Source organism: Bombina bombina, unplaced genomic scaffold (genome assembly GCF_027579735.1).
Source record: "Bombina bombina isolate aBomBom1 unplaced genomic scaffold, aBomBom1.pri scaffold_830, whole genome shotgun sequence".
Taxonomy (NCBI): domain Eukaryota; kingdom Metazoa; phylum Chordata; class Amphibia; order Anura; family Bombinatoridae; genus Bombina; species Bombina bombina.
Genome location: NW_026511656.1, coordinates 120,603 through 142,577, shown reverse-complemented (window position 1 = coordinate 142,577; position 21,975 = coordinate 120,603). Strand labels below are relative to the sequence as shown.

General features: G+C 37.7%; 1 protein-coding gene across 1 annotated transcript in view; it reads left to right on the top strand.

Moving 5' to 3' along the window:
* The window catches only part of LOC128643893 (probable cation-transporting ATPase 13A5), a 33,351-nt gene extending 13,661 nt beyond the window's left edge, over window positions 1–19,690 (top strand). The window contains exons 3-6 of the mRNA XM_053696664.1: window positions 8,727–8,840; window positions 10,178–10,257; window positions 18,662–18,704; window positions 19,577–19,690. Coding sequence (XP_053552639.1) covers window positions 8,727–8,840; window positions 10,178–10,257; window positions 18,662–18,704; window positions 19,577–19,690 — 351 coding nt within the window. The remainder of the gene's footprint in view (window positions 1–8,726; window positions 8,841–10,177; window positions 10,258–18,661; window positions 18,705–19,576) is intronic.
* Window positions 19,691–21,975: the final 2,285 nt, after the last annotated feature.

Below are 21,975 nucleotides of genomic sequence, written 5' to 3'. Positions count from 1 at the left end.
ATAACTAATAGTTACATTGTAGCTATCTTAGGGTTTATTTTTTATTTTACAGGCAACTTTGTATTTATTTTTACTAGGTAAAATAGTTATTAAATAGTTATTAACTTTTTAATAGCTATCTAGTTAAAATAAAGACAAATTTACCTGTAAAATAAAACCTAACCTAAGTTACAATTACATCTAACACTACACTATAATTAAATTAATTCCCTAAATTAACTACAATTAAATACAATTAAATACAATTATCTAAAGTATGAAAAAAAACCCACTAAATTACGGAAAATAATAAAATAATTACAAGTTTTTTTAAACTAATTACACCTAATCTAATCCCCCTAATAAAATAAAAAAGCCCCCCAAAATAATAAAAAGCCCTACCCTATACTAAATTACAAATAGCCCTTAAAAGGGCCTTTTGCGGGGCATTGCCCCAAAGTAATCAGCTCTTTTACCTGTAAAAAAAGTACAATACCACCCACACACCCAACCCTACTCTAAAACTTACCCAATACCCCCTTAATAAAACCTAACACAAACCCCTTGAAGATCACCCTACCTTGAGAAGTCTTCACCCAACCGTGCCAAAGTCCTCAACGAAGCCGGGTGAAGTAGTCCTCCAGATGGGCAGAAGTCTTCATCCAAGCCAGCCAGAAGAGGTCCTCCAGATGGGCAGAAGTCTTCATCCAGGCGGTATCTTCTATCTTCATCCATCCGGCGCGGAGCGGGTCCATCTTCAAGACATCCGACGCGGGGCATCCTCTTCGTTCTTCATCCGACAACTGAATGAAAGTTCCTTTAAATGATGTCATCCAAGATGGCGTCCCTTCAATTCTGATTGGCTGATAGAATTCTATCAGCCAATCGGAATTAAGGTAGAAAAAATCCAATTGGAACAGCCAATATAATGCAACCTCAATCCTATTGGCTGTTCCAATCAGCCAATAGGATTGAGGTTGCATTATATTGGCTGTTCCAATCAGCCAATAGGATTGAAGTTCAATCATATTGACTGCATCAGCCAATAGGATTTTTTCTACCTTAATTCCGATTGGCTGATAGAATTCTATCAGCCAATCGGAATTGAAGGGACGCCATCTTGGATGACATCATTTAAAGGAACCTTCATTCAGTCGTCGGATGAAGAACGAAAAGAATGCTCTGCGTCGAATGTCTTGAAGATGGACCCACTCCGCGCCGGATGGATGAAGATAGAAGATGCCGCCTGGATGAAGACTTCTGCCGATCTGGAGGACCTCTTCTGGCCGGCTTGGATGAAGACTTCTGTCCGTCTGGAGGACCACTTCGCCCGGCTTCGTTGAGGACTTCGGCCCGGTTGGGTGAAGACTACTCAAGGTATGATGATCTTCAAGGGGTTAGTGTTTGGTTTTATTAAGGGGGGATTGGGTGGGTTTTAGAGTAGGGTTGAGTGTGTGGGTGATGGGGTTTAATGTGGGGGGGTATTGTACTTTTTTTTTACAGGTAAAAGAGCCCTTTTAAGGGCTATTTGTAATTTAGTATAGGGTAGGGCTTTTTTATTATTTTGGGGGCCTTTTTTATTTTATTAGGGGGATTAGATTAGGTGTAATTAGTTTAAAAAACTTGTAATTATTTTATTATTTTCTGTAATTTAGTGTTTGTTTTTTTGTACTTTAGATAATTGTATTTAATTGTATTTAATTTAGGTAATTTATTTAATTATAGTGTAGTGTTAGGTGTAATTGTAACTTAGGTTAGGTTTTATTTTACAGGTAAATTTGTATATATTTTAACTAAGAAGTTATTAAATAGTTAATAACTATTTTTTTTTTTTTTTTTTTTTTAAATCAAAGTTTTTTATTGAGGCAATAAGAGAAAGAAAAAGCATAAACATAATATACATTCTGTGTCATTTTGATAAATGTTGCATACAAGACATTGTTTACCCATTGGACAATGAAACCTTTTCATATAAGATAGTGAGAAAATCTTAATTCCTACATCATATATGTATCTCTCTATAAGTACATAAAACATAATGAAAATAAAGGACATTGTATGCGAATACAAAATAAAATACACATAATCAAGTATTACCTCATTTTTCCTTTAGTTTCCTATATAAACACACAACGAAGTTATAAAATTTGAACAACCATAACAACTTATACATCTTATAGAATGATATGTTAATTATAAAATAGATGTATTTATTATCTGAGAATTTACAAATTATATGGAGTCATAACAAGTTGCTCCTACTAAATGCACAAAATTAGAGGGCGGGTTGAGAAAATCGTCCTCAGTTTCTCTGTAAACAAAAAAAAATAAATAAGAGCAACTTATATCATTATAGTATCAATAGGGTAAACACCGCTTGTTTGTCCACCTAAAAGGAGGGTGGGCAGTAGCTAGGAAGTTTGACCTAGAAGAGGTGGATGAGAATATTCATAATAGAATTCACCATACAAATTCACCCAAAAGGGTGAATGTAGAAGGGGGGGGGGGGAGGTGATTAATAATAAAAGAAGCTAGGTGGGAGATAGCAAAGTAACACCACATAAGAAGCCTCATCAGGTTGAGTGGAGTGGGATAATTACCGACATGCCTCTGAAATGACATTAGGTATGACTGCATATAACATGTCACCATACACCCTCTGCACCTATAAGCTAAAGGCACCATATTATATTTATTGCTTTATATAATCTGGCCCTACATATTAGAAAAGTAGCTCTAAATTAGTATCAACTTAATCCAATCAGCTAACCCACAATAACATAGTTCCCTTTTGAAATAGCTTAGGCTGAGATGAAGTAAGCACCAAGATTAATATGTAATGACTACATAATGTACAGAAATAAATGGTTAAACAACCCACTTATCTCAAGCGAGCTCCTATCTCCCCCGCCGGCTGAGGGAGACCAGGATTACAATGGTTTAGCATATGAGAGGTACATACATATCAATACATGTAAACATAGCAGTACAGACATAGAAATAATATGCAAAAATCTATTGACTTTTAAATGGATATCATACACTGTCCTATGCTAAGTAAGGTGCCAATAGTTATATAGTCATGTATATCTCTATACTCTCTAATGTTCAACATATATTGCATGGGTTAACTATCCAAACACAAATCTTTCACTTTACAAACATAATAATATCTACCAATCATCTTAGAGTAAACACGAGAGGGGATAACAGAACTCAAACTGATCTATAATTAAAGTTGACTCCCCACAACTATAATATGGAATATATATGGTAAATAAAAAAAAATAAAAGGGATAACATTTCTTATTCTGTGCTTCTCTCTATTATACATATTTGGAATATGTTCAAAAGGGCAACAACTTAAGATAAAGGAGGGCAAGATAAGAATTGTGTGGGCAGTCTCTGCTGGCACCAACTACCAATGATAAGTTTTGCCCATATGATAAAGGTTATCTATACCAAATTTTCCAGAAAGTTATGAGCCTATATTGGGAGCATGTATGCTCCGTTAATAAAGATTTTTGAACTCTCACAAGCTCAACACGAATAGTAAGGATTAAACATTCAGGTACAAGCTTTCCAACCTATACCAGCATAGTAGGATATCATCAGAAGAAACATCTCCACTATTTTCTGTGATCATAGTGTCTACTAGTTAAAAGTTATTATAAGCGCTACAATAATAAGCAGTTCATTAACCCTGGGAAAGCACACCTAGAAACACACGGTAGCACTGAAAAGTCTTTCCACGTGTGAGGGTTCTCTTAACAGGGCTAACCTATGCCCATGAGTGTCCATTGCAGAGAGTCCTTATAGGGTTCTGTCTGGCCAGGCTCCGTATCCACAGGTAGCAAGATCACCCAGGGAATAAGCTGCAGTGTTAGGGTAATACAAATATACCTCAGTGTAGGATTGCGGTTGATTTTTAGCAACGGTGTGGTGACTTCATGTTGTGCAAATAGACAGGTGTTTCCATACAGATTTCTGTACTTCAGTAGATCCAGACAGTATGGGCTGTGAACTATATTTACTGGTACGGTGGCTAAATAACGCAATCCAGAGCTAGCCTGATCTTGATGTCTCACGGCTGTCGGTCTCAACTTTAGGGAATCCAGAGTCAGATCCTCAGAGTTTACCATGTGAACAGTATGCACTCCTATCAGCTCAGGGGTTTCGGAACACGTCGGCGCCATGTTTGAGGACAACTCACTGCCTTGCTGACTGCACTGCTTAGCCTGCTCCTCAACGACAACGGCCGGGAGTCCAGCTTGTACCTTCCGTGCGAGTAGGTTAGGAATACTGAAGGGTAAAGAACCAACTGTTTCCTCTTCAGCGGCACCGCTACGCATATCTTTTAGTGTGCAAACAAGAGAGCAAAAGTGCGTGTCCATTTTATTAGACAGTTGCAGCAAAAGATGTGTAATCTCCATTATAGGTGTAATGTGAGTTATGCTGATTAGGTAAAATACGCTCCCTTCACTGTAGGAATGTAAGCAGTTAGTTTGTAAAATATAGAGCTTACTGATTTTCCGTGGGTACTGTGCAGTCACATATCTGGGAGTGCCATGTGGGTCTCAGCAAGCGATGATTATCTCCGGAAAGATTTGGGCCATGTAAAAACAATCGAAGGCTCCACTGGGTCCTCTAACGTCCACCCACCATGTAGATGTATTTTAATAAAGATAAAGTGGCATTTTAATCACTTAACTGCTTGATTATTGCTGGAGGACTGGGTAGATGCGACTACTCGCCTCGGCAGTTGGCTCCGCCCCCCGTTAATAACTATTTAATAACTATTCTACCTAGTTAAAATAAATACAAAGTTGCCTGTAAAATAAAAATAAACCCTAAGCTAGCTACAATGTAACTATTAGTTATATTGTAGCTATCTTATGGTTTATTTTATAGGTAAGTATTTAGTTTTAAATAGGAATAATTTAGTTAATTGTAGTTATTTTATTTAGATTTATTTAAATTATATTTAAGTTAGGGGGGTTAAGCTTAGGTTTAAGAACTTTAATATAGTGGCGGCGACATTGGGGTGGCAGATTAGGGGTTAATAAGTGTAGGTAGGTGGCGGCGACATTGGGGGCAGCAGATTAGAGGTTAAAAAAATAAAATGTAGGTGTCGGCGATGGGGGCAGCAGATTTGGGGTTAATAAGTATAATGTAGGTGTCGGCGATGTCGGGGCGGCAGATTAGGGGTTAATAAGTGTAATATTAGGGGTGTTTAGGCTCGGGGTTCATGTTGGGTGTTAGGTGTAGACATAAATGTATTTCCCCATAGGAATCAATGGGGCTGCATTAAGAGCTGAACGCTGCTTTTTTGCAGGTGTTAGGTTCTTTTTCAGCCAGCTCTCCCCATTGATTCCTATGGGGAAATCATGCACGAGCAAGTTTTGCCAGCTCACCGGCACCGCTACCGTAAGCAGCACTGGTATTGAGGTGAGATGTGGAGCTAAATTTTGCTCTACGCTCACTTTTCTGCGGCTAACGCCAGGTTTCTAAAAACCTGTAATACCAGCGTTGTCTGCAAGTGAGCGGTGAGGGAAAATTGCCTGTTAGCACCGCACCCCTGTTACCGTAAAACTTGTAATCTCGCTGTAAATTACTTATGCACAACACATGAGTATTTAGCTATGGATGAAATCATATCTCTAATTTTCTGTGTTTGAATGGCAGATCCGTGGAGGCTTAAAAGGTCAGTGATTATGGCGTTTTCGGAATACCATATTACCACTGTTTTCAGTCTCTTGCTATCCTTTGTGTGAAGTAGAATGCCATTTTAAAGTAATTTCAATGTATTTTGCATGCCACTGTTTTCAGTCTTTTGCTATCCTTTGTGTGAAGTAGAATGCCATTTTAAATTAATTGCAATGTATTTTGCATGCCACTGTTTTCAGTCTCTTGCTATCCTTTGTGTGAAGTAGAATGCCATTTTAAAGTAATTTCAATGGGGATAGAGAGAGAGATCCTTAGCTTGCTAGAGAACAAATATAAATTGCTAATATTAGAAAATTATATATTTTCTTACTATTGCATGCTCCATCTGAGTATTAATAATCAATATTTGGTGTTCATTGTCCCTTTAATGAAAAAGCTAACGGCTAGATTACAAGTTGTGCGTTAGGCTGAAAAAGCAGCGTTAACAGGTTAACGCTGCTTTTTCCCTACCACTGCTATTACGAGTCTTGCAGGTTTAGGGGCACTGCACACTTCTTTGGCCTTACCGCAAAACAACTTACGTAAACTTCGTAAAGTCTTTTTTCTATGGGACTTCCATAGCACTGATATTACGAGTCTGTCCTGGGAGGCCAAAAAGTGAGCGGTACACCCTCTACCTCCAAGAATCCTAACGCATTTAAAAGTCAGTAGTTAAGAGTTTTATGGTACAACGCTGTAACATAAAACTCATAACTAAAGTGCTAAAAAGTACACTAACACCCATAAACTACCTATTAACCCTTAAACCGAGGCCCTCCCGCATCGCAAACACTAAAATAACATCTGCCGCTCCGGACATCGCCGCCACTATAATAAACATATTAACCCCTAAACTGCCGCACTCCCGCCTCACAAACACTGGTTAAATATTGTTAACCCCTAATCTGCCGTCCCTAACATCACTGCCACCTACCTACATTTATTAACCCCTAATCTGCCACCCCCACGTCGCCACCACTATACTAAATGTATTAACCCCTAAACCTAAGTCTAACCCTAACCCTAACACCCCCTAACTTAAATATAATCACAATAAATCTACATAAAATCTAAATAAAAATTAATATTATTACCTAAATAATTCCTATTTAAAACTAAATACTTAGCTCACTAATGGATTTTCCTGTACTATCCATTAAAAATATATGGTGTCCTAAAAAGGTTTCAGCAGCGCTAAGAAGCTTTGGTTAAACTATTAAACCATCCATTTAGAATTCCATTCTCTGCCTGAGGTCACAGAAAACATATGCACTATTAATTGCACTCCACTCCATAATCTAGCCCTCTTTAGGGTATGGACCAATGATGTTAAAAATGTAAAGCCTACAAAAATGCAGTAGAGAAATATAATATATATGTTTTTATATAGTACACAATTATATATACAGGGAGTGCAGAATTATTAGGCAAGTTGTATTTTTGAGGATTCATTTTATTATTGAACAACAACCATGTTCTCAATGAACCCAAAAAACTCATTAATATCAAAGCTGAATATTTTTGGAAGTAGTTTTTAGTTTGTTTTTAGTTTTAGCTATTTTAGGGGGATATCTGTGTGTGCAGGTGACTATTACTGTGCATAATTATTAGGCAACTTAACAAAAAACAAATATATACCCATTTCAATTATTTATTTTTACCAGTGAAACCAATATAACATCTCAACATTCACAAATATACATTTCTGACATTCAAAAACAAAACAAAAACAAATCAGTGACCAATATAGCCACCTTTCTTTGCAAGGACACTCAAAAGCCTGCCATCCATGGATTCTGTCAGTGTTTTGATCTGTTCACCATCAACATTGCGTGCAGCAGCAACCACAGCCTCCCAGACACTGTTCAGAGAGGTGTACTGTTTTCCCTCCTTGTAAATCTCACATTTGATGATGGCCACAGGTTCTCAATGGGGTTCAGATCATGTGAACAAGGAGGCCATGTCATTAGATTTTCTTCTTTTATTCCCTTTCTTGCCAGCCACGCTGTGGAGTACTTGGACGCGTGTGATGGAGCATTATCCTGCATGAAAATCATGTTTTTCTTGAAGGATGCAGACTTCTTCCTGTACCACTGCTTGAAGAAGGTGTCTTCCAGAAACTGGCAGTAGGACTGGGAGTTGAGCTTGACTCCATCCTCAACCCGAAAAGGCCCCACAAGCTCATCTTTGATGATACCAGCCCAAACCAGTACTCCACCTCCACCTTGCTGGCGTCTGAGTCGGACTGGAGCTCTCTGCCCTTTACCAATCCAGCCACGGGCCCATCCATCTGGCCCATCAAGACTCACTCTCATTTCATCAGTCCATAAAACCTTAGAAAAATCAGTCTTGAGATATTTCTTGGCCCAGTCTTGACGTTTCAGCTTGTGTGTCTTGTTCAGTGGTGGTCGTCTTTCAGCCTTTCTTACCTTGGCCTTGTCTCTGAGTATTGCACACCTTGTGCTTTTGGGCACTCCAGTGATGTTGCAGCTCTGAAATATGGCCAAACTGGTGGCAAGTGGCATCTTGGCAGCTGCACGCTTGACTTTTCTCAGTTCATGGGCAGTTATTTTGCGCCTTGGTTTTTCCACACGCTTCTTGCGACCCTGTTGACTATTTTGAATGAAACGCTTGATTGTTCGATGATCACGCTTCAGAAGCTTTGCAATTTTAAGAGTGCTGCATCCCTCTGCAAGATATCTCACTATTTTTGACTTTTCTGAGCCTGTCAAGTTCTTCTTTTGACCCATTTTGCCAAAGGAAAGGAAGTTGCCTAATAATTATGCACACCTGATATAGGGTGTTGATGTCATTAGACCACACCCCTTCTCATTACAGAGATGCACATCACCTAATATGCTTAATTGGTAGTAGGCTTTCAAGCCTATACAGCTTGGAGTAAGACAACATGCATAAAGAGGATGATGTGGTCAAAATACTCATTTGCCTAATAATTCTGCACTCCCTGTATAAACAGGCTTTGAAATTATTGCTTTAACACATTTTTCATAATTTCTGCACTCAACGTTATTATTTTACAGGAATCACATGTTGCTATTCCTGGGCTACATGGTGAGACAAGCAATTTCCATTTTGCTATGACTGGAAAATCTTATCAAGTCATTGTGCGTCATTTTTACCATTTGCTACCAAAGGTTAGTATGAAGAAATAAGTAAATAGTATATCATTATTTATTTAGGCATATTATTATGGGGGACTATAAAGGACTTGCAATATGTGAGTATTTAGTAATTAATTATAATCCGTGTTCAACGTGTAGGTGTTAATAACTTAGCCATATGCCGCTGCTCATAGTAATACATATACACTAATCTTTAAAAAATATTAATATCGCTTAAGCATCAGGACATTGACTCATCTAACCCAACATATAGTAGTGCTTTAACAATTGTACCAGTGCCAGCTGTGATATTTCAGGCAGGGGTCAAGTCCTACAAAAAAAAGTGTGGGAACTCACCAAGACTTCCACCCCCCTCACAATTAATATTGTTTTATATATACACACACACACTGTCTTTATATGTATATAATCTATAAACTTTGGTTAATGAAAGCAAATTAAATCCAGTGAAGGGTTGAATGGTTGCCTTTAGGTCTGAGAATCCTCCTCCTTCACAGAGTTTCACCCACTTAAGGTGCAATAGTCCTATTTCTGCTGAGGGGAGCTAAATAACCCCACTTCAAGCCACACAGAAATGTAAGCACCATGTGTTACACACATTGGATGGTGATCACACAGTAGGACCGGTGACAGGCTTGCATTTAGTGTACTGAAGGAAGTGTTACTGCCCATTACTAGAGGATCTCACTATCCCTCTAACCAGACTGTGCTACAGCTCCTCCCAAAAGCAGCAGTAGTGTTTACTGGAGCATTTCTGTTCTCTGTCCAGAGGGAACTTAGTTCCTCCTGCAAAAATAGTGCAGGAACTCCGTTCCCATACGTTCCCGCTGGACTTGACCCCTGAAAAAAAATAATATTTTTCTAAAAATAAAATTTTCAAAAATGAATATTATTTTCCCAATCTTTTCTGCCTGTGTCTTGTTTTTCTATGTTCTAAAATGCAAATAATAGTCTATATTTGTTTAAAACAAAACATATTTCCTTTCTATCTTTCTGCTTGTATTGTATATGTATAGAAAAAAATATATATAAAACTACCTTTAGGTTACATGTATAAGCTGTATTATAACAGGTAAATATCGCCTAAATGACATAAGATATTGTTGTTTACATTTGGTTCCATCTCCTCTCTAAACTATCCCATTTTACAGGTGAAAATATTCTAGTAACTTTTCCCTCTGGGCTAATAAGCCATTGTACTATTTGTCCACCCCTGTATGGTATATATATATATATATATGTCATTAAGGACCATAAAATTATATTTAATATTTCAAGATATAAACAGTTTGAATTGTATATGGTGTGTGAAATTAAAGTACGGTGATTGAGTTGTTGTTTTTTAACAGATACTTCTTAATGGAACTATTTTTGCTAGAATGAGCCCAGGACAAAAATCAAATCTTATTGAAGAATTTCAAAAAATAGAGTAAGTTTTATAGATAATACCAGAGTGAATGTGTTCTTTGTAAAATGTTTGTAATTGTTATTCCTTAAGTAGAAAGAACATTGAGAAATATTTTATTTTATGAATTTAAAAAAGGGGGCAACATAAATGAAAGTGCATTGCAAAGTTTTTGTTCACTATGAGTAATTAAATCTTTTATGCAGAATTCATTAGCTTAAAGTGACATGAAACCCAAAATGTTTCTTTCATGATTCAGACACAGTATTAATTTTTAAACAGCTTTCCAATATATGTCTATTGGTCACATTTTTAATTTTTTTTCTTTTGGTATCCTTTGTTGAAGGAGCAGCAATGCACTAGCTAGATGAACACATCAAGTATGCCAATGACAAGAGGCATACACGAGAAGCCACCAATAAGCAGCTAGCTCCCAGTAGTGTTTTGCTGCTCCTGAGCCTACCTAGGTATACTTTTCAACAAACAATACCCAGACAATCAAGCAAATTAGATAATAGAAGTACATTGGAACACTGTTTAAATTATATGCTCTATCTGAAGCATGAAAGGATTCATATCCTTTTAATTTCCCTTTAATAATACCTACCAATATTTTTTTTGGGGGGGGCTTCCCCTGAAGCACTGATATTTTAATAATAAAGGACTAGATTACGAGTGGATTGCAATATTTAGCTTTTTGTGGCTGTGGAGTATGAAACGCGTCAGGATATGACAAGCTGTTTCTGATTTTATTAAACTCAAATAAAAGATAGCTTTTAATTTAAAAGGTGCTGACTTGTGCTGACTTCTTTTGAATTACCTGCTTTTGTCTATGGATTACTCGGCCGGTTTTCTGGCATGCACCCTGCACAGCTGTGTTCAGATGCTGTAATAGCCCCTGAGTTTCCGGTTACACACTGAAAAATCATAAAGGATCTGTAGTGGCGATCATTTGCTGTATTACAAGTCAAGAGCAATGCGAATGCGACCTTGTGTTCGCATTGCATGGAAGCTTTGTACTCACGAAAGCGCACTTCCATACGTTCCAATGGGAGCCTCGTTCTCTTGCCGATACACAGGGCAAAGAACCTAACGCAGCACAGGGGGTAAGTTGTGCAGGGTAGGACAGCATATTTAAAATATACATACAGTATATATGAATAATTACATATATATGTGTGTTTATATGTGTGTATATATATATATATATATATATATATATATATACAGCATATATATATATTTATTTACAGTAAAAACACAGTCACCCATAGACCAAAATGTGCCGTTTTTTTCCCCCTAAACCCCACATCTCTCACTTTAACCCCTTATAACTGCTTCATGCAGTTATTAAAATATATTAAAAAGATGCTCATATTTTTAATTTAAATAAAGGAACAGTCCACTTATATGGGGGGCAATTGGGGCTAATTTTTTAATTAACCCCTTATAACTGCTTTGTGCAGTTATTTAACCTCTTAATGACAACTGACGTATCAGGTACGTCATGCAAAAAACTAACAGTTAATGACAATAGACGTACCTGGTACGTCAGTTGTCTAGCAGAGTGCTGGAAGCGATGCGGGGAGCGTGCGGGGGGGCTGCGGAGGTGCGCGTGCGTGCATTAGCCACTGACACCAATGAGATCATCAGAGGGAGAGGGGAAAAAAAGTTAAATAAAATATAAAATTATCGGGGAGGGGGAGGGGGAGGGGGATGGGGTTATTGAGGGGTGGCTGCTACACTACAGAAAAAGTTTGAAGGTCAAAAGATAAAACAAAAATACTGTTGTTATTGGGGGCAAACTGGGTACTGGCAGACAGCTGCCAGTATCCATGATGGCAGCAATTAGGTAGCGGTGGAGGGTTAGAGCGCTGTTTGGGGGGGGGGGATCAGGTAGGTTGGGGGCTAAGGCATGGGTCCATCACAGCTGAATAAATATTTTAAAAAAATAAAATTAAAAAAAACTCCTTTTATTTAGTACTGGCAAACTTTCTGCCAGTACTTAAGATGACAGGGACAATTGTGGGGTGGGGAGGGAAGAGAGCTGTTTGGGAGGGATCAGGGGGTGTGATGTGTCAGGTGGGAACCTGATCTCTACACTAAAGCTAAAATTAACCCTGCAAGCTCCCTACAAGCTACCTAATTAACTCCTTCACTGCTGGGCATAATTCATGTGTGGTGTGCAGCAGCATTTAGCGGCCTTCTAATTACCAAAAAGCAACGCCAAAGCCATATAAGTCTGCTATTTCTGAACAAAGGGGATTCCTGAGAAGCATTTACAACAATTTGTGCCATAATTGCACAAGCTGTTTGTAAATAATTTGTTTGGGAGGGATCAGGTGAAATGATCGCATTTGGCGGTGAAATGGTGGCATGAAATAGACCAAAATGGGCATAGATCAATACTTTGGGTTGTCTACTACACTACACTTAAGCTAAAATTAACTCTACAAGCTCCCTACATGCTCCCTAATTAACCCCTTCACTGCTGGGCATAAAACACGTGTGGTGCACAGTGGCATTTAGCACCCTTCTAATTACCAAAAAGCAACGCCAAACCCATATAAGTCTGCTATTTCTGAACAAAGGGGATCCCAGAGAAGCATTTACAACCATTTATGCCATAATTGCATAAGTTGTTTGTAAATAGTTTCTGTGAGAAACCTAAAGTTTGTTAAAAATTGAACAATTTTTTTTTTATTTGATCGCATTTGGCGGTGAAATGGTGACATTAAATATACCAAAGTGGGCCTAGATCAATACTTTGGGTTGTTTACTACACTACACTTAAGCTAAAATTAACTCTACAAGCTCCCTACATGCTCCCTAATTAACCCCTTCACTGCTGGGCATAAAACACGTGTGGTGCGCAGTGGCATTTAGCAGCCTTCTAATTACCAAAAAGCAACGCCAAAGCCATATAAGTCTGCTATTTCTGAACAAAGGGGATTCCAGAGAAGCATTTACAACAATTTGTGCCATAATTGCACAAGCTGTTTGTAAATAATTTCAGTGAGAAACCTAAAATTGTGAAAAATGTAAAGTTTTTTTTTATTTGCTCGCATTTGGCGGTGAAATGGTGGCATGAAATATATTAAAATGGGCCTAGATCAATACTTGGGGTTGTCAACTACACTACACTAAAGCTAAAATTAACCCTAAAAGCTCCCTACATGCTCCCTAATTAACCCCTTCACTGCTGGGCATAAAACACGTGTGGTGCGCAGCGGCATTTAGCAGCCTTCTAATTACCAAAAAGCAACCCCAAAGCCATATAAGTCTGCTATTTCTGAACAAAGGGGATCCCAGTGAAGCATTTACAACCATTTGTGCCATAATTGCACAAGCTGTAAATAATTTCAGTGAGAAACCTAAAGTTTGTGAAAAAGTTTGTGAAAAAGTGAACTTTTTTTTTCTATTTGATCGCATTTGGCGGTGAAATGGTGGCATGAAATACACCAAAATGGGCCTAGATCAATACTTTGGTTTGTCTTCTAAAAAAAATATACATGTCAAGGGATATTCAGGTATTCCTGACAGATATCAGGGTTCCAATGTAACTAGCGCTAATTTTGAAAAAAAGTGGTTTGGAAATAGCAAAGTGCTACTTGTACTTATTGCCCTATAACTTGCAAAAAAAGCAAAGAACATGTAAACATTGGGTATTTCTAAACTCAGGACAAAATTTAGAAACTATTTAGCATGGATGTTTTTTGATGGTTGTAGATGTGTAACAGATTTCGGGGGTCAAAGTTAGAAAAAGTGTGTTTTTTTTTCATTTTTCCTCATATTTTATCTATTTTTTTATAGTAAATTATAAGATATGATGAAAATAATGGTATCTTTGGAAATTCCATTTAATGGCGAGAAAAACGGTATATAATATGTGTGGGTAAAAAAATGAGTAAGAGGAAAATTACAGCTAAACACAAACACTGCAGAAATGTAAAAATAGCCCTTGTCCTTAAGGGTAAGAAAATTGAAAAATGGTCTGGTCATTAAGGGGTTAAAAAAAAAAAAAAAAAAAAGATGTTTATATTTTTAATTTAAATAAAGGAACTGTCCACTTTATTTGGGGGGCAATTGGGGCTAATTGATTTAATTAACCAGAGGTCTGACCTCTGGTTAATTTCGCTTAGCCCAAAGAGCTAGTGCATACTCATGGTAGCATTCACCAGCCACATTAACGCAAAATGTGTCAGGTAGTGATGTCGCGAATAGTTCACCGGTGAATAGTTCCCGGCGAACATAGCATGTTCGCGTTCGCCGCGGACGGCGAATATATGCGATGTTCAGTCCGCCCCCTATTCCTCATCATTGAGTAAACTTTGACCCTGTACCTCACAGTCAGAAGACACATTACAGCCAATCAGCAGCAGACCCTCCCTCCCAGACCCTCCCACCTCCTGGACAGCATCCATTTTAGATTCATTCGGAAGCTGCATTCTTAGTGAGAGGAGGGACAGTGTAGCTGCTGCTGATTTAATAGGGAAATCGATAGCTAGGCTAGTGTATTCAGTGTCCACTACAGTCCTGAGGGACTCATCTGATCTCTACTGTTAGGACAGCACCCCAAAAAGCCCTTTTTAGGGCTAGAACATCAGTCTGCTTTTTTTTTCCTGTGTAATCTAATTGCAGTTGCCTGCCTGCCAGCGTGTGTGTCAGGCTTACAGCGTATACTGTGCCCACTTGCCCAGTGCCAACACTCATATCTGGTGTAACAGTAGTGTACATTTAAGGGGGGCTAAGGGGGATGCTACACCACAGCATATGTAAATATGCTATAAAAAATATTTTTTTAAAAAAAAACCTTTTATTTTAGTACTGGCAGACTTTCTGCCAGTACTTAAGATGGCGGGGACAATTGTGGGGGGGGGGGGGGAAGGGAGCTGTTTGGGAGGGATCCGGGGGTCTGATGTGCCAGGTGGGAGGCTGATCTCTACACTAAAGCTAAAATTAACCCTGCAAGCTCCCTACAAACTACCTAATTAACCCCTTCACTGCTAGCCATAATACACGTGTGATGCGCAGCAGCATTTAGCGGCCTTCTAATTACCAGAAAGCAACGCCAAAGTCATATATGTCTGCTATTTCTGAACAAAGGGGATCCCAGAGAAGCATTTACAACCATTTGTGCCATAATTGCACAAGCTGTTTGTAAATAATTTCAGTGAGAAACCTAAAATTGCGAAATAATTAAGTTTTTTTTAAATTTGATCGCATTTGGCGGTGAAATGGTGGCATGAAATAGACCAAAATGGGCCTAGATCAATACTTTGGGTTGTCTACTACACTACACTTAAGCTAAAATTAACTCTACAAGCTCCCTACATGCTCCCTAATTAACCCCTTCACTGCTGGGCATAAAACACGTGTGGTGCACAGTGGCATTTAGCACTCTTCTAATTACCAAAAAGCAACGCCAAAGCCATATAAGGCCTCGCTTCCATTGAGTCGTTAAAAATGGAGCCGTAAGCTACCGAAGCGGCCGACAGCTAAAAGTAATTTACGGCTGCATTTTAGTACCAGGTTTCCATTGAAAAGATTAGCGTGTTGCGCGCAGTCGCTCTTTTCGTATAGCTGTAAGTTAACGTTGTGTTAACGCTTCCATCTGACGTCGGATATCTTGAAAATCAATTAGTTGCTAAGGTAACCCGACCTTACGCTATAGAATTTACGTTTAACGTCCGTGCTTCTTACCTGTGATCGCCTCTCAAGAAAAATAAAAAAAACACTTATCCATATTTTAATAATCAAATACTATTTTCTAATATAATTATATTTACACTTCATAAATATAAGTAATATTTATTGCTGCCCTAGGCATAGGTCTAGTTTGCATTCTGTAGATATGTTCTTGCATATATTATTATATTTAAATATATACTGATATTTCTATTAGAATATAAGTTCAACTATTTATACATGAGACAACAATAAAATTACTTATAACAATTTATTTCTACATTAAAACACTTGCATTATTTGCAAAATTTATAATTTCAATAGAAAATAGGTCTCAAAAAGCACAATTTTCCTCTTTTACACCTAGTTGAGCTGGGGGTAATATTTCTCAATGTATCGACAGCCTCCGAAATGTATTAACGGTTAGCGCTTTCATTGGAAACCTGGTATAATTTATCGATTAACGGCTTCTATTACTTTCTATGGGACGCGAAGATCTTTTCGGCAGCCGAAGTCCGGCTGCCGATATTGAGGTATAACGCGCCATTGGAAACAGTCGATAAACGATATCGCTTCCGACAGCATATTTATCGGTTTGCGAGTGCACGCAAACTGAATTACGACTCAATGGAAGCGAGGCCTAAGTCTGCTATTTCTGAACAAAGGGGATCCCAGAGAAGCATTTACAACCATTTATGCCATAATTGCATAAGTTGTTTGTAAATAGTTTCTGTGAGCCTAAAGTTTGTGAAAAAGTGAACAATTTTTTTTTATTTGATCGCATTTGGCGGTGAAATGGTGACATTAAATATACCAAAGTGGGCCTAGATCAATACTTTGGGTTGTTTACTACACTACACTTAAGCTAAAATTAACTCTACAAGCTCCCTACATGCTCCCTAATTAACCCCTTCACTGCTGGGCATAAAACACGTGTAGTGCGCAGTGGCATTTAGCACCCTTCTAATTACCAAAAAGCAACGCCAAAGCCATATAAGTCTGCTATTTCTGACAAAGGGGATCACAGAGAACATTTAGAACCATTTATGCCATAATTGCATAAGTTGTTTGTAAATAGTTTCTGTGAGAAACCTAAAGTTTGTGAAAAAGTGAACAATTTTTTTTTATTTGATCGCATTTGGCGGTGAAATGGTGGCATTAAATATACCAAAATGGGCCTAGATCAATACTTTGGGTTGTCTACTACACTACACTTAAGCTAAAATTAACTCTACAAGCTCCCTACATGCTCCCTAATTAACCCCTTCACTGCTGGGCATAAAACACGTGTGGTGCGCAGTGGCATTTAGCAGCCTTCTAATTACCAAAAAGCAACGCCAAAGCCATATAAGTCTGCTATAATGGCATGTCTGGCACACAGTGTTGGGGCAAGGGTCCATCTGACCACTGATACCTGGTCTGCAAAGCATGGTCAGGGCAGGTATATCACCTACACTGCGCACTGTGAAGCGGGCGTAACCCTTACACTACCTGATTGATACAACATCATACCTGATGTTTTAAAGCACGTTATTCCAAACAATTTAGGAATGTTAGGTGATTTATGCCCTTTATGGATTAAAACCAGACTCTGCATCAACTATGTAATTTTCCATGGGAGTTTTGCCATGGATCCCCCTCCGGGCATGCCACAGTCCAGTTGTTAGTCCCCTTGAAACAACTTTTCCATCACTATTGTGGCCAGAAAGAGTCCCTGTGGGTTTTAAAATTCGCCTGCCTATTGAAGTCAATGGCGGTTCGCCGGTTCGCCGGTTCGCAAACTTTTGCGGAAGTTAGCGTTCGCCGTTCGCGAACCCAAATTTTTATGTTTGCGACATCACTAGTGTCAGGCCACGCCCCCAACTCTCGATTTTTAATTTTAGACTCCTTTTACTATGGCACAGTAACATGCTGTTGTATTTTATTTGTTTTTAACTGTTCTATGTGACATACCTCCAATACTGGAGTTTAAGGGGTCAATTTATCAAGCTCCGTATGTCAATACGATCGGGTTGATTGACAACCCCATGCTAGTGGCCATAAATGCTGACAGAGTATGCTGTCGGCATTTATCGATGTGCGGCGGACATGATACGCTACATTGTATCATGTTCGTCTGCACATTAATAAATTGACCCCTAAGTGCATTGTTTGTGCACGAATATTGTTTTATTGTTGTCTGGCCGGCTGGCTGAAATAAAGGAAGATTACTTTGTCTGGTGGCTCTGACTCTCACAGTTTCTTCTCAGGAAGACTCCTGAATCTGTTCAGGCACTCAGTGGGGTGCAAGTGAAGATCATTCCGATAGGACGAGTATGTGATCAAGCACCCTGTGGAAACACTTTCTGACTACTTCATATGTTTGAGGATTTTATATGTGAGTGCACTCACTTTCCTTTCTCTGATTTTGCTTGGACACTGACATACTACACCAGGTGGCTGTTCTTGTTTTGTGGCTCCTCCCCTTCTTATCGTTTCATACATATACAGGCAAAAAGCTGAGAAATACCCCCATGTCATTCGCATGCTACAGTTAGCGCTCCACTCATAATCTAGCCCTAAATTGGAAAACTAGAAGAAAAGTGTTTGCCATATTATACAGATTAATTTATTGTTTTACTTGGTAACTCAATTTAATAATTTGAGTAATTTCCATAAATTCCCACAGCTAGAATGTATTCTGTAACCATAACAACATTAAATAAAGAATGCTATTAACTTGTGATTGTCTGTCTTGTAGTTATTATGCTGGCATGTGTGGAGATGGAGCCAATGACTGTGGTGTGAGTAAAGAGTTACCAGTCTAAAACATATCTATACTAAACAATTGATTGTTGTCCATTGTCTACAATTAAATAACTTATCATTATATAAATAATTGATATATAGAGTGTTCTTTAAAAACCCCCCCACAGATAACAACAATTCCATTATCTGTTATTAAAGGAACGCAAAACCTAAGAATTTTCAATCCTGACTAAAATTTTAAACAACTTTCCAACTTACTTCTATTATCTAATTTGCATTCTCTTGGTATCCTTTGTTGGAGAAGCAGCAATGCACTACTGGGAGCTAACTGAAAGCCAAGGACAAGCGGCATATATGTGCAACCACCAATCAGCACCTCCTGAGTCTACCTAGGTATCCTTTCAACAAAGAATATCAAGAGAACAAAACAAACTAGATAATAGAAGTAAATTGGAAAGATGTTTAAAATCACAATCTCTATCTGAATTATGAAAGAAAACATTGGGTTTTATGTACCTTTACGTTTGTTAAGTCTGGTCTTATGTACTTGTAAAGTGAAATACACTGATCAATAATAAATGCACTATAAATATATAAATAAATAATGAATCCTAGTGAGATGAAGTCACAATCTCACTATACAACTTTGAGATAGATAAAAACAAGTTGGTGGGATTTATAAATTATAACTTATAATAGTATAGCTGCTAATGATTTTATTATAAATTAAAACATGAACTTTAAGCTAGTTCAAAGCTTAGCCTATTTTTAAATTAAGTTGACATTTGTTTAATGCACGTACTTTTATAAGCAGATGGTATGAATAGAAATCTTCTCTTGCTGTTGGTAAAAAAGTAAATTTAGCCTGATATTTTTATGATTTATGTTTTTTTTGCCTATTTTACAGGCTCTGAAAGTGGCACATGCAGGTATTTCTTTGTCTGAATTAGAGGCATCTGTGGCTTCTCCTTTTACATCCAAAACTACCAACATTGAATGTGTGCCAAAGCTAATCAAGTGAGTTCTTCTACAAACCGATACAAATTAATGTTGTCAATTTTAGAAGTCAAATCATACAATACATATAATGCGGAATGTCTGAAATTTGTATTAATTGGCTGCAACAAGCCTGTTATCATTCCATAGTTAAATGCATAATTCAAACACATAACTATGGGGTATTTTTGTATTGCTCAAAGGGACAGTAAAGCCAAAATGAAACTTTCCTGATTCAGACGTAACATGCAATTTTAAACAACTTTTCAATTTACATACAGAGAGAGAAGCGCTCTACCAGGAATGAACAACAGCTCAGTAGCTCGTTCTATGGCGATTTACCCCCTGGGAGCAGCCTCTTTTAGCTTTTTACAGAGGACACCTTTCCTGAAATATATCAGTCTGATCCTGCCTAACAAGGTCAGTCCAGCCCAATATACCAGGCAATCGTATGAACAAGGACATTTTCAACTTACTTCTATTATCTAATCAGCTTTATTCTCTTGGCATCCATAGTTGAAAAGCCTACAGAGGTAGTCTCAGGAGCACCAATACACTACTGTGAGCTAGCTGCTGATCAGTGGCTTCCCATACTTGTCTCTTATCACTGGTTACCCAATGTGTTAAACTGTTCCCAGTAGTGCATTGCTGCTCGTTCAACAAAAGATATCAAGACAATTAAGCAACTTATCAGCAACAGATAATAGAAGTAAATTAGAAAGTTGTTTAAAATTGTATTTTCTATTTGAATCATAACATTTTTATGGGGGGGGGTGTTCATGTCATTTTAATGGAAGTTTGAAACTTAAAATCTGGTCTGCTCCCCAGATGCTGTATCCAAACAGGACAGCAATATGTCTGCACCTCCTTACCTCTTTCATTTAAAGGGACAGTCTACACCAGAATTTTTATTGTTTTAAAAGATAGATAATCCCTTTATTACCCATTTCCCAGTTTTGCATAACCAACACAGTTATAATAATATACTTTTAACCTCTGTGATTATCTTGTATCTAAGCCTCTGCAAACTGCCCCTTTTTTCAGTTCTTTTGACAGACTTGCAGTCTAGCCAATCAGTGCCAGCTCCCAGATTACTTCACGTGCACAAGCACAGTGTTATCTATATGAAATATGTGAACTAACACCCTCTAGTGGTGAAAAACTGTTAAAATGCAATCTGAAAGAGGTGGACTTCAAGGTCTAATAAATTAGCATATGAACCTCCTAGGTTAAGCTTTCAACTAAGAATACCAAGAGAAGAAAGCAAAATTGGTGATAAAAGTAAATTGGAAAATTGTTTAAAATTACATGCTCTATCTGAATCATGAAAGTTTATTTTGGCCTAGACTGTCCATTTAAGTGAAACATCCCACAATTTGTGAGTGGGGAGATAACACTTTGAATTCCTATTACTCAGGCATTTCAACCCTTAATGACATTATTTTTCCTTGAAATAATACCTTAAATGTTTTTAAGAACCTAACTTTTCTGTCATTTAATTCCTCTAAATATTTAAATGACATATATAAGGAAACTGAATTTTCATGTATAGATGCAGGCATACTAACTATTTTTTATGGTTAGGAGATTTTAGAATGAGCTAATATCTAGCATTTAAGAATATATAAATATATTAGACATGTGCAGCACGGAATAATGTGGTTCCGACAAATATTTGTGTGCTGCATTATTCAGAATTTGTTTTGTTTAAAATGAAATGACTATTAAATATTCCTTAATATTAACATTCTTTTTCTTTAAAACGAACGTAAATGTTATTTTGCTGCAGGTGTCACAGTGTAACCCATAGGTTAAAATATTTACTTATAGCTCCCTGGGGAGCTGCGCAAATCCGACCCTTCTTCACAGAGTCCAGGTCCGCACTAATAGGAAAATTAGAGCAGCAGATGTTAGAGCCTGTGCTAAAGGACCTTTATCTTTAGTGCAGGCTCTGGGATCTGCCGCAATAATCCTCCTATTAACGTGGCCTGGACTCTGTGAAGAAGATCGGATTAGCGCAGATCCCCAGGGAGCTATAGGTATTAAACCTAATTTTAAGGATGAATTTCATTAGTATATATTCATTATTCTTTAAATTCTTTAATGTATTCATTTGGATATTAGTTTTGTTTAAACAAAATGAATATTAAATTTTCATAACAGATTTGCATTTGTGCACACTTCTTGTATATATATATATTTATATATATATATAAAACGTCAGCAAAGGTAGTAGCACTGCTGGTAAAGTAATAGGTCCAAAAAGCCCACGCTGCCCTGGGTGCACTTCAGTAGTAAATATAATTCCAA